Genomic DNA, 13,605 nt, shown 5'->3' on the forward strand with positions numbered 1-13,605 from the left:
CCTCTTACCCTGGGGGAAGTGGGGGACAGTTCTCCTTTCTGCAGGTTTCACCACTCTTATATGTCCTTGCAGCACTTAGTTATAATTTTTAGCTTTTCAATTGAAGATAAAACCTTTCAATCAAAAGTAGCTTCCGACCCTGTGCTCTTTTAACTTCTCTCCATTTCAGGTTAGCCTGGATTCTGACTGTCTCAGGGGCACATTCTTAGTGTCTTCAAGATGTCTTGTGGCAGATTTTCTTTCTCCTCCATCCACCTATTGATCGCTTATTTTGATTACCATGTCTAACTTTGGAAACTGGATTGCTCAAAATTCATCTGTGGAGTATGCAACAGAGGACCCCACTTCTAGGAGCCATAACCTGTAACACATCTGACTCCACGGAAACTAATTTTATGCCCTGGAGCCTTGATAACTAAGGGGGACTCGGATGAGAGATGGAAAGAAAGAAGGACATATTCTTCAGACATCTTTTTTAACCCACCTTTTCCTACTTCTTTTAATCCTGCCTCTTCCTCCCCCCCACCCCTCCCAACCTACCCACAGTGTTCTCACTCAAATTGTTAGGTCAGGAACATATGGTCACTCTAACTCTGACTGTGTGAAGTATATTTTTCATGTTGAACAAGTTTTTCCTTATTTTCTCTCTCTTTTACAAAAGTGCCATGCACTTTTGTGGGATTGTAATAATGCACAGGGCAACTTGTAATGGCTCGCTTCCCAGTTGTTGAAGATGCCAGAAGCGTTCCTGCGCTGAGCTCATATTTCCGAGAGAGAAATGCTCAAAGATGAGCTTCTGGCTTGTCAACGCTCGTTCACCTGATCCACAGGCAGCTAGTTGTGATTCCTTGAATGCAATGCTTGCTCCTGCTCTTGGGAAATAGTAAATAATCCTCGTGTTAAATTTTAAAATTTAAAGAAGTTTTAAAAATAAGTGGTCTCAAAACAAGTGGCTGGCATGATGACTAATGTTATGTTCTTGGGAAAAAAAATTAACGTGGGTAAAGCTAAACGGCTGTTGTCTTCTAGAGTCACTTTGGTAGAATTTTTATTTTTTGGATTTTCCTTCATCTAAGAATTTTTACGCAATATTGGTGCAACAGTGGTTTAAATGGGTTTTATTACTTACAAAGCACTCATCTTTAGCACGTCTCACTTTCTACTTAATTGCCTTGGACTAATCAGATTTTTAGAATAGATCTTCGGCATTCTGTACCACGGGAATTGCCACGGCATCTGTTGTGACATGGAAGGCAGACTTTTTCTTTTCTGACAAATGAAGCTGCTCATTTCAAAAAATGCTTAGGAGTTAGGCAGCTCTGGTGTAAATTCTTTCCCATTCTTTAATGTTTCACTCATTCATCTGGTCACCACTTTGATTATTATGGAGATTTGGGGTTTATTGCGAATTTGAAAGAAGAGATCACAGTTAATTTTCCTATAGTAGTTAAAGTGAAATATTTTAGTTTCCTTTTTCTTCAGCGATAGGCATAGATGTAAAGTTATTCTTTTACCTTGGAATGCAGAAGAAAAGAAAAAATTAGCCCCAGAGGTCTTTTTTTTTTCCTCCTTAGCAAATTGGTGTTTCTTGTTATGCGGTAAAATGACGCTGGTTTTTTCTCTCTTATGAAATAGTTCATCAGTGTAGCACCTTTACCGTTTTCCATTTTCTATAGCTCTAGAGTTGATTATCATCAAAAACTAGTACTGCAGAAGTGCAAACAGAACAGGTCGCTACATGTGCTTATCAAAATTTGAAATGTATGCTTTTTTTTTTTTTTTTTTGGTCTAGCCGTTTCACTTCTAGGAGTTTAGCTTACAGATAGACTTGTGAAAGTGCTCAGAAGTAAAAGTATAAGGATGTTTCGAGGAGTATTGATAGCAATAATGAAAACTTAGAAAGCGTAGTGGTCATCTTTATTAATTATTCTTTTATTTATTTATTTCCTGGGTGTCAACCGGTTTTGAGACTCCGTGTTAGATGCTGGGAAACATATGGTCCCAGCCATTACGGAACTTTTATGCTACTGGGGTTGACAAAGATTAATCAAATAATCGCACACATAAATGTGCCCTTAGAGCTATGGTAAGTGCTACCAACACTACTAGGATTTCTAAGGAGAGGATTTGGCCAGGCAGGAGGATTAAGGAAGGCTTCTCTGAGGACGTACTCAGATCTGAAGGATGAGTAAATGTTAGTGAGGTGAAGAGGAAGGGTGTATTTGAAGTAAAAGGAAGAGCTCTGTAGAGGCCCTGGGGCAGGTTGACTTGGCAAACAGAAGGTGCTGGAAGAAGTCCAGTGAAGTTGGATCCGAGAGAGAAGAGGGAACCCAATGTGAGAGGAGGAGAGGTAGGAGGTCAGGGAGCGAATTTTGCCGGACCTTTTAGACCACCTTAAAGAGTGTAATCTGTATCCAAAAACCTATGGGAAGTCTTTGGAGGGGTTTTAAGCGGACAAGATCAGATTTGCATTTCAAAAAGAGCATTTTGGCCGCTTTGTGAAGAAGAGGTTGGAGGGGTCAGAACTGCTTGCAGTACACTAGATCCAAGGCTACTTTTGTAATCCCTGATAGAGATGAAGCCCTCCTGGGCCGGGACGGTGCTGGGGAGATGAAGCGAGGAGGGACTTTTTGAGGAGTAAATAGCAACAGCAGTGGGTCGTGGACCAAATTTACCATGGAGATTGGCAGGAAGAGATGTCAAGGATGATTTCTAGATTTCTGTCATATTCGGGAGGATGAATGGGGTTGTCATTCAGGGCAGGAGGAATGCCGAAGGGGCCCAGACTTTAAGGGAAAGATCAGGAGTCCTCGTTGGGACAGGCTGAGTTTGAGGTGCCGACAAGGAAATTATGTTCGAGCAATGCAACCTTCAAATGTGATCTCATGTAAACACGTCCAACATATGCGCTAAGGGAAAAATGTGTGGTCACGTTATGTAAAAAAGAGCACGGGGTGTGTGTGTGTGTGTGTGTGTGTGTGTGTGCACAAACATATATCTGCATCTGCATACACGTGGAAAGATGCAAAGTGGCTCCCCTAGGCATTGGAGGGGGCACCACAGATAGATGAGAGGGGGTGTTTATGTTTTATGCCCTCCTGCTTATACTATTTGAATACGTTGCAATGAGGATATAGGGCTTCTATGATAAAGAAAAGGAATGACAGTTCCAAGTGAAAAACCAATATGAGAGTATTTCTCTTTCAGAGGTTTCGTAATTGGAAAAAGCTTGCAAGGATTATTGTATTTTTTTTTATTTTGAATGGAATTTTTCCGACAGTTTGACTTCCCTAACCTAGTAGTAGCTCTTACACTCTGCCTTTTAATCCTTTTCCACTAGATTGCACTATTACACTAGATTTCACATAGTCTATGTACTATTTTATATTCTGCCTTTCGCTAATTTTATTAATTTCAAAATAGTGCAACATTTTGCAGATCAGGACATTAAATTATAATGATGCATATACCTACTGCATATATCAGGCATCTCTTTTGTTAAGGGTCCCACTGGTGCTTCTTATTCATCTAACATTTCTGAGATGGAACGTAGATAGTACTGTTTCCGGGCTATGGAAACACAGTATATGTTTTGGTCAGGCTATTTGAGCAAAGGAGGAAAACTACCAAGAGAAGAGGATAACCGTCCCTTCTCCTTTAGCTATTCTATCAAATCAACACTTTTTCTTTTATTGGACATTGAATTCCACCCCCCCATTTTGGTATGTATGATGCAAAGCTGAATCTTGTGTCCATGCAATTTTTGCTTCTGTTGCACTATTTCCTCAGGAAAAATTCCTAAGAGTTTATGAGAGTCAGAGATAGCACATATCAATATGACTCGCTTCTTATTGCATCTGGCTTTCCTCAAAAGGATTAAGCTGCAGCTCTCACCCAGCATGCCTGGCCAGTGCCATCCTCTTAGTCCTCCGGGAGGCCGTGTGGACTGGGGGGTATTTGGAGCCCCTGGGCTGTTGCCTCTGCTCATTAGCAGCCTCCAGCATTTACTCCACTCAGCTATAGAAATATTATCATTTCTCATGTATCTTAATGACTGTGAAAACAAAAAAGAGAGTGCTAAAGTCTCTCTTGCCAACTGTACTCACAACAACTTTTTTTCATTTAAACATCTACTTTTTAAGAAATCACATTTAAAGGAATCTAAAGTTTCCTTCATATTAGTTGTAGATTAAATGTAATAAGAGCTCACATTTTTTGAAAACATATTATGTGCAAAGCCCTCTTCTGAAGGTTTTAAATGTATTGTCTCGTTTAATAACTTGTAAAATGTCTCTATGAAGCGGGCACTAAACTGTCCCTGCCACAGAAGGAAACCGAGGTACAGAGACATTGCATAACTTGCCCAGTGGACAAAAACTGGGATTTCAACCCAGACACTCTGTCTTCAGACACTCTGATAGAAAACACTATCTTTCTGTATTCCAACTTCATTTCACTCTGAAGTCTAATATCTTACCTAGCTTGTGCTAAAATTATAAAACTCAAATAAATTTCAAATGTGTTTAATAATTGATATTTGATATAAAAGATATAACTGATATCTTGCCCTGCTGGAACTCTAATGTTTTAACAAAGTTTGAAGGCTTCTTATTTTGGCATTCTTGGGTTTAAAATCCTGCTGTGACAGTTCTCTTAGCAATAGCTTTTCCTGAGGTTGGAGTGGACAGTCCTCCTCAGCAAAGCTTTCTCCCCCCTCCCATAGTTTCCAACTTTTTAGATTTCCTGTTTTAATGAAGTGTGTGTGTGTGTGTGTGTATTCATGCACATAATGCATGGAATTAATTTTTTTTAAAGATTTATTTATTTATTTGAGAGAGCGAGAATGAGAGAGAGACTCGAGAGTACATGAGAGGGGGGAGGGTTAGAGGGAGAAGCAGGCTCCTTGCCGATCAGGGAGCCCGATGCGGGACTCGGTCCAGGGACTCCAGGATCATGACCTCAGCCGAAGGCAGACGCTTAACCAACTGAGCCACCCAGGCGCCCCATGGAATTAATTTTTATGGACATTGCCTCATTCTAGCTATTTCTAATCTACAGTCAGGGGAAACTTACTTTTTCTAGAAAGAAAAATAAGTCGAAGATGACCTACTAGTAATAACAATATTTCAAATTACATTTAAAAATATGTAGTTTGTACATAGCTTTCCCATTTAACCATTTGGGGTTAGTGTTAGTATTGATGAGTAGATGACATGGACTTTGCAGTAAGCCAAGAAATGGATTCAGAATCCAACACTGCCACTTGGTAAACACATGACCTGGGGTAAGTTTCATAATTTCCCAAGACTTCTTGTCCTCATGGCAGAATGGAACTAATAAGACCTACTCCACATAGACGATAATGTAAGGATTAAATCAGTTAATATGTATAAAACCCTGAGTGTAATGTCTCACACTTAGCATTCAAAACAGGGTAGCTAACAATAATGTCAAAGACCATTGTTTCGAGAGAAAAATATGAAGATATCTTAATATAAGGGACAATTGAAAAAGTATTAAGGATGGTTGCAGAAAGGAAGGGAAGAGAAGATGTAGGGGACAAGGAGGCAACATAGCAACGTGGGGAATGGTGAGAGAAGCAGAGAGATGTTGGGGACGTGAGCTATATATCCACTTTGTGAAAACAAAGTCTGTGTCCCGTTCAAGTGAAATATGAAAAGAGACAGATGAGACAGTGGACAGAGAAAGACGTGACAGTTCGGTTCTAAGGTGAGTGCGTTAATCAGATTAAATTTCATTTGGCATTTCCTGCTGTTTACTTGGACAGCAGTGTTGGAGTAAGTTATTATTTATTATTTCTTTCCCTTGACATTCTGATCAGCTCATCAGCAATCAGTCACCATTCACAGCTCTTCAATTGCTTTTATTAAATAACAAACCCCTCCTCCCCAAGTCTGCAAATTATTCAGGTTTGGGAAAGAGTAATGTCTCTTCAGAGAGTGCTCGCCCCAGGCCAGATGAAATGTCGTCAGTAATGCTGCTACAAGACTCAGAATAAATCATGGGATCTTAATACAAACTTTAAGTATTGTATGGTTTCGAGGGAATTTTAAGGGTATGCCAGCCACGTTTGGATTAATTCAGGCTTTGATGATTTCTGAGAGGGAGTGTTGAGGAATTGGTTAAATTGTATATGCCAGTTAATGGTGTGAATGTCATCTTATTTGGGGCTGTGTAAGCGCAGTATGTATGTTATTCTTTGCTTTTGTGTTTATGAATTAGAGCAAAACTCACATCCAGGTACAATTGTAGCAGAGATTATCATGAACTCAGTAAGCACAGTGGAGTTTCTTTCAAGATTTCTGAGGATGGTCTATTATCTTTGGAAAGAGTCCAAGAACCAGTCTATACACATTAAAATTTTTTTGCACATTATATTTAATCTTGAAAAGTTATGTATAGAGCAAATATTTTTTAAATTGAGTTATATTTTCCCATGCTAACTAAGGAAATTTGTTCTCACAGAAAAAGAAATGCTCTGGTCCTTTTCTAACAAAAATCAAACTTTGAAATCATAATGTTTTTCGGTGAGTATCTACATTTGTCATTGCACAGATTATAGTAACTTTCTATACAAGAAGCTAGTCGAGTGGATCCATGATCTTGGGCACACAATTAAAAACAAATAGTTATTTCCATGTTACTGAGATTTCTCCTCCTGAGGTGTGGGACTTGAATGTTTAAGCAGACACACCATCCATGATGTTGTGTCTTGCCTTTAGTGACATTGTCTGGTGAATAGAGTCATAAAAAAGTTGTCTTTTTTTTTTTTAGATTTATTGGACTGTAGTCTTCTGTGGTCAGAGGAGAACTTTAGATGGATCACTATGAACTTTTTAAAAAATGAACATGCTCAAAGCCATGCTGGCCTTAAAATAGAACAATATCGGTGGGATATCTTACGCTGCTTCCATTTTTTAGTGATTGGGAAACCAATCACATTTGTCTTTTGAATCCTGTAAAAGCCAACTGGTCTACCCTTACATAGGACCTGGAAATTATGAGCAATGATATGCTGGCTTACCTGGCAAGGACGTGACAAAGTGTAAGACAAAAATATCTCACGGACTTGTTTAATTCTTTAAATCACCCATAAAATACAATATGTGTAGTTTTCTGTGTATAACTCTGAATACCGATTCTTATGCATACGTAGTCTGAGAACCAATGGGCTAGAATAAAGGAAGGAATAAAAGGGGTGCTGTCTGGATACTCAAACCATTCTTTCTTTATGATAACTCCCCAATCCATGGGAGAGGTTTTCAGCTCTAAGGTCAGCCTACATTTGGCACATATGATATGACTCAGTTGAATATCCTATCTACCCTTGGGTTCTGTAGTTATCCTCTCAGTCTTCTAGAGTTCATATATGTATATGAGAATTGCCTGATGAAATTGTGTAACCTAAACTCTCCACAGTGGAGTCATGAATATGTGTTTTTAAAATTTTTTTTGTGATGAATTTTTGAGGGTGTGAATATGTATTTTTAGAGAGCTACCCAAGTGATTCTTATGTGTTGCCTTTGGAACCGAGTGATCAGGAGAACCCAGGGAGCGGGGTATTTTGCCACAAGAGACTACTATGAACATTTTTTATCCTATTTTAGTGTAAATTATTTAGGAAGTGATGATGGTATTTTTCATCTAGATTTAAAAGGACCTAATTTCAGTTGTTAAGCAGATCAACCATTTATTAGATGAATCATCCAGAAGATTGATCTTTTAGTAGATATAAAATTAGTACACTTAAGTTTACGTATTTTAAAAATTACACACCAACCAAGTCATTTATTTGCTTGGGGTGCTAGAGCCTTTGATTTCCACTCGTGGGTTATCACTGAAATGATCACCTGAGGTTTTGTTTGCTTGTTTGTTGGTTTTTAAGAACTTGGGTTTTGAATTGTATTCTTTTTTTTATTTTGGAAGGGAACTTGATATTTCTCCTAATTTTGTTTAAGCTCAGAATTTTCTTCAAAATTCGGTTTAAAAAAGAATATACATTTCATCTCTGATTTACTAAGGTGAGGAGCCCTTTCAACATGAAGTTTTCTGTGCCCTTAACAGTGTTTATCTTCACTTGTCCTTACTTTCTGAATCATGAGGTATTTTCTTTGCTTGTATATGCTGGTCTCACCCATTCTGGTTTCTCTTGCATTGCGTCTCATCAGTTTTGCTCCTTTCTTTATCCTCCATCTGTTTCTCTCTTGTCTTTTCCTCAGCTTCTGAACAAAATCTCTTTCCCTACCTTCATATAACCAGCCCTCTCTGCATCTTGCTGCATCTCAGTCTATCTAGCGTGTCATTTCATCTCTTTGCTCCCCTATCCTGGCCAATGTTCTTGAAAGATTAACTGTATTTGCTACATCTACATCTTGACCTTTTGCAGTTTGGCTTCTATTCTTATCCCTTTGTTGGAACTCCACTTTCAAGGAGTCACCAATAACTTCTCACTTTACACATCTAGCAGTCTTTTCTAAACTCTCATTCTGTTTGACCTTTATGTGAGGGTGTGGATTCCAGCCTCCTTGATATCTCTTCTGTTGACATATGTGACACTTCAGGCTCGGTTGTCCAACCTCTCTGACTGCATTGTCTCTGATTTCTTTGCTGAATCATCCTCTGTGCTTGCTATATAAATGTATTTATTAACGTGTTCTTCTGCCTTTGCTGTCCCTCCCACTTTTTTTGTGTGTGTTCCTTGTTGCTATATTTCAGCTCCAGAAGCTAGGACCAAACTGTGGGATATATCCGGGGGGATTCTGGGACTGAGCTGAACCCAGAGGGAACATACCTGAGATGGCTAGAGGAAGGGAGAATGAGATGGAGACCCAATGTTATAGTTAGGAAAATGGTACCCAAATCCCATGTCTGACAGGTAAGAATAAAAAATAGGGGAGTAAGCCATAAGAGTGGTAGTTTGGTTGATGGGAAATAGGATAGATGAATGACTCAAGAACATGAAGGTGTATCTTCTCCGATCACTTTGGATATGAGAGTGCCTAGTACATGTTACCTGGGAGCATGGTCTGTTTAAAGAATTGTACTGGGGTTTGGCTTCAACCATCATTCCTCTGGGGATGAATGTCCAAATCTGTATCTGAAGCCCCAGTAAGTTCTCTTATGCGCCAGAGTTCTATTTCCATCTTCCTCTTAGATGGTTTCACCTGGATATCCAAGTGGTACCCCGAATTTAATATGGCTCAAATTTATTATCTTTCTCCTGAAACTGATTCCTTTTTTGGGGGGATTCCTAATGAATCACTGTTCTGTGTCAATCTGGATCAAATCTTCAAAGTCATCTTTGATTCCCCTTTGATAACCCACATGCAGCAATTTGAAAACTTTGTCAGTATTATCTTCATGATGTCGTATAACTAGCCCTACCTTTATTTTCAATTTATGGGCTGACTGCTACACCTACACTCCAGAGATAACTCCCTACTTATTAGCCCCTAATCCCAATTATGTTCATTTCTGCCAGTGTAATGTTTCCAAAACTCAACTGTGAAATTTAAATGATACTTAAACTTATGACAACATCCCTAGCCAGGGATAATGGCTTCCCCCACTCAGGGTTTTGTAGTACTTATGTTTTCTACCACTGTGTGTATGTGTAATTATTATGTATGTATATGTATATATATATATTTCATACATATTTGGGTACATGAATTATCAATCCTTGCAGATTGTAAACTTGTTGGGGTGTAGTTCCTGTGTCTTATTTATCCTGTATCCCCACATATTCCTTGTACTGACATGCAACAAATATTTATTAAATGGAATTAAACAGCTAGTTGGGCTAGAAGGAATCTAATCTCCATTAATAGTAGATGACCTGGGATAGTCATTTTAATTTGACATTAATTTCATTTTTTGTGCATTTGTTTTATTCTGAAAAGCTTTTTTATTAAGCTGTGCTGATGGCATAAATGGAACAGTTAACTGGAAGACCAAACAGGCCAACAGTTTTATTATCAGCAGAAAAATGACTGGTGGGAAGAAAGATGGTGAGTTTAGGTGGTAAATCTAAATCTCCTTTGGAGAGTCAATTAAATGTCTGCTTCCAGTATTCCTTTTGCTTTTTTAGTCATGTGTGGATTTTTTTTTTTGATAAGTCAGTCTGAAAAACTCCAGTTTTGTTTTTCTAATCTTCTAAAACTTCTGATCCTTTATGTTCTTAATCCATTATTTTCTAAGTTTTTTTCCTTTGCCATAGTTTTGCCTTTTTTTAACTAAAAATAATTCTTGTTTTTAACCTATTGTGACCCTTATCCAGTCACTAGCTTGCCACTTATAAAAATTGTTCCAGTGTGGTCATTATAACAATCTATTTATAACATTGAAAAACATTAAGAATCACGCTTAACATAAATCATTTTAAAAACAGTATTTATACAACCTTAGAAAAATGGTTATAAAATATTTTGGCTAATTGTGGATGATTTCTTGACTGTTTTGTTGCAAAACCAAATTGATATGTTTTGCTATTAAATAATTAGATGGCACTTATTTTCTATTGGAAAGATGACCTGACCCTTGGATGATTGATTATTTTTTCTAAATTTTTTTCCCTATCATAAATGTGTCCATTAGCAATATGCCAGGACCTTTGAAATAATGCATTTCATCAGGGAGAAAAAAGACTTACTTAATAACCAAAAGATTAGTAGTTTTCAAAATGTCAGTTTTCGTCGTGAGCTTTTACTTAATATTTCTTGATTATTTGCCTTTAAGATCTCTCTGCCCACCACCCCTTGCCCCAGACCTGCCCCCACCCCCACACAAAATTTTGGCTGTATGTGGTCATGCATGTTGATATGTAGCCTGGTTTCCATAACTTTGGGGCAACCAAAGTGTCTATAAAAATAACAATTTAAAAAGAACAGTCATTTGGGGTGATAAAATAGCTTTACTGCCATATAACAAATCCTGGGTACCTTGTAGGAGTGATTCCTGGCTTACCTCCTTATCTTCATACAGCCCTAAAGTTGGGAATCACTAGCTTTTTCCAGCTCATACCAAATGATTCCTTAGGTGGAATCACCCACTCCCAGGTCTGTTTCACAATAGGACAGAGGCTTCCAATTCTCCTCTACTCTGCTGTTTTTGAAACAAACCCACAAACACCTTTGCATTTCTAAGGAATTTTTATTGCTAATATCTATAAGAAAACATAGAGTTTTATAACAATAACTTCCCATGAGAGGATCACAAAAATTTATTTTAAAAAGCACTAAACGCACTTATTTTAGGTCCTAAACCCATCATCTCATAGTCCTTTCCCCACACCCTCCTTAGATATTCTCAAGGGATTCTCCCTGGTTTCTTCAAGGGAATTACCCCTGACGACCACCTGTGTCTGACAGGTTCTTTAATCAAGCTGAGGGCCCTCAGCTTCTTAGACACATCCACTCTGCCTGTGTTCTAATCTTCCTAGTTATGGCCCCAGGTGGCCCTCAAGGTTGCCGTTTGCAATGTTATAATGCTCTGTCATCTCCTGAGGATTTGGGACCTGCCCTGATTTCCTAGTGCCCCATACGAGATCACCAAAAACTCTCCCTTTGGACTTCACACCATTCTGCACTAAATTTACAGTCATCCTTTTTTTTTTCTTCAGTTCCTTCTCTTTAACTTTGATCTCTAGAACTCCTGTCATCTTTGAATATGTTCCTCTGTTTCCTATTTGATTTGCTAAAAAGGTGTTCTATAAGAAGCTGTTAAACGCTGTTGAGTCATCTACTCTAGTGCTTTCTTAGTGAAATGTACTATTCCAAGACCTTTGCATATAGCCTTCTCCAGAATCTTCAAGAGATACTTGTCTCTTCCTCTTTTAAACTTCATGCTCCCATTGGACCCCAATTTGATTTTTCTCCTTGGAACCTGAGTGATGACTGTAGTTCTCAAAATAGAAGTGATCAATATATCTTGAATCTACTGAGGTACCACATCCTCAGTTTCTTTGAACTCATCTTTAGCTTCTTCTCCCTTCCTGGTCTCCTCATCCAATTTAAATCTTATCATTGTAGTTCTATGTACAGAGAATATAGAGAGAATAATACATTTCATTAATTGTATAAAGAGAATTATTTCCAGTTGCTGATATAGCAAGGCCATTTTAAGTGTTACCGCAGATACCAAATGTTCTTTGAGATGTTCTTGACCATGAGTCCCAATCATCTCTTTTTGACAATTTCAAGAGAGCACAAAAGATTATAAGAGCATTTATATAGTAAAATAAGTTTAGTGATTGTATTTTTTGTATAACTTTTTTAAAATAATGTTCAGTTCTAAACTTCAGCAGTGGGATGGTGTCTCTTCCATAAATAGGATTTTGAGGAATTTGGAGTCCAGAGCAACACATTTGGCATCATTCTACCTTGATATACATTCAATACTTAAAAAAAATCATAAAGAGCCCTCTAAATATGGAGTCCCTTTTCTTTTTCCTAGGGTAGAGATAGACAAAATTTACTCCAGAATAATTTAAATAAAAAAGGAATAAGCCTTCATATTACTAACTTACATACTTCACTTAGATAAATATTTTTAAATTCTCCTTTCTTACTTAAGAAAACTCATTTTCCAAAATGGGTTAGCCTTAGGTTTACTGACAGACTTTCATTGCTTTTTTTCTTAAGAAACAAAAAATAAACTTCCTCCTAAGAGAAAGTCAAAATAATCATGTACTGATTTCCTATTTATTTTCCACTTAAGTGTTAAACTTGAATTTGACCTTCTTGGGAATGAAGTACTATGTACTCTGAATAATTTGTTAGAATTTTCTTCTGCCATCTTAGAGGAGCTCCTCCTTAGCTCACTGACAGTTAAGGAACGGGCAAGGCTTGAAGATAGAAATATCTCTCTAGATGTCTTCTTTTTCTGTGTGGTTGGAGAGGAACATGAAGTGATCCTAGGACTGAAAATACATGTTCTTCTTTGCCTCTGAAGGGTGGCAAAGTCAGGACGAAGAATCACAAAGTTCTAAGACTGCAAAGGACCGTCTATCAGGGAGATGAGTTTCTCCTTCTAGGCTCTGGTTATGATGGCTGAAATGTCTCCTTTTAAACTTCAGGTTTGTTTCTTTCTTTAAACAAAAGAATCTTTAGGTTTGTTTCTTTCTTGAAATTGTGATTGTCAACGCACTTCTTCCAATTGTGCAGTGTTATTATGATAACTTCACAAAACAAAGAATGAACTTGGATTATGTGGTCAAATTCTGGTTTGTCATCAAACAAGAGAGACAATTAAGAAAGTGAAGGTGTCGGGGCGCCTGGGTGGCTCAGTTGGTTAAACAACTGCCTTCGGCTCAGGTCATGATCCTGGGGTCCTGGGATCGAGCCCCGCATCGGGCTCCCTGCTCAGCTGGAAGCCTGCTTCTCCCTCTCCCACTCCCTCTACTTGTGTTCCCCCTCACGCTCTCTCTATTAAATAAATAAATAAAATCTAAAAAAAAAAAAAAGAAAGTGAAGGTGTTATGCAGCATAATTAGCTTGCCGTAGTGGGTCATAATAATATAATGTACAGACACCAAACGTATTACCTTATGTTTTCAAATCAACAAAATACGTGACTTCCTGGGTT

General features: G+C 38.0%; 1 protein-coding gene across 7 annotated transcripts in view; it reads left to right on the forward strand.

The window, feature by feature from the left end:
• The window catches only part of SGCE (sarcoglycan epsilon), a 66,959-nt gene that overhangs the window by 5,783 nt on the left and 47,571 nt on the right, over nucleotides 1-13,605 (forward strand). For 5 of the 7 annotated variants that reach the window (XM_031025193.2, XM_081800524.1, XM_081800522.1 and 2 more), the window contains exon 2: nucleotides 9,924-10,031. The exons of the other annotated variants lie outside the window; for them this stretch is intronic. In XM_031025193.2, coding sequence (XP_030881053.2) covers nucleotides 9,924-10,031 — 108 coding nt within the window. The remainder of the gene's footprint in view (nucleotides 1-9,923; nucleotides 10,032-13,605) is intronic. 7 annotated transcript variants of the gene reach the window in all.

Source organism: Leptonychotes weddellii, chromosome 12, assembly GCF_054177405.1.
Source record: "Leptonychotes weddellii isolate Sample4059 chromosome 12, ASM5417740v2, whole genome shotgun sequence".
Taxonomy (NCBI): domain Eukaryota; kingdom Metazoa; phylum Chordata; class Mammalia; order Carnivora; family Phocidae; genus Leptonychotes; species Leptonychotes weddellii.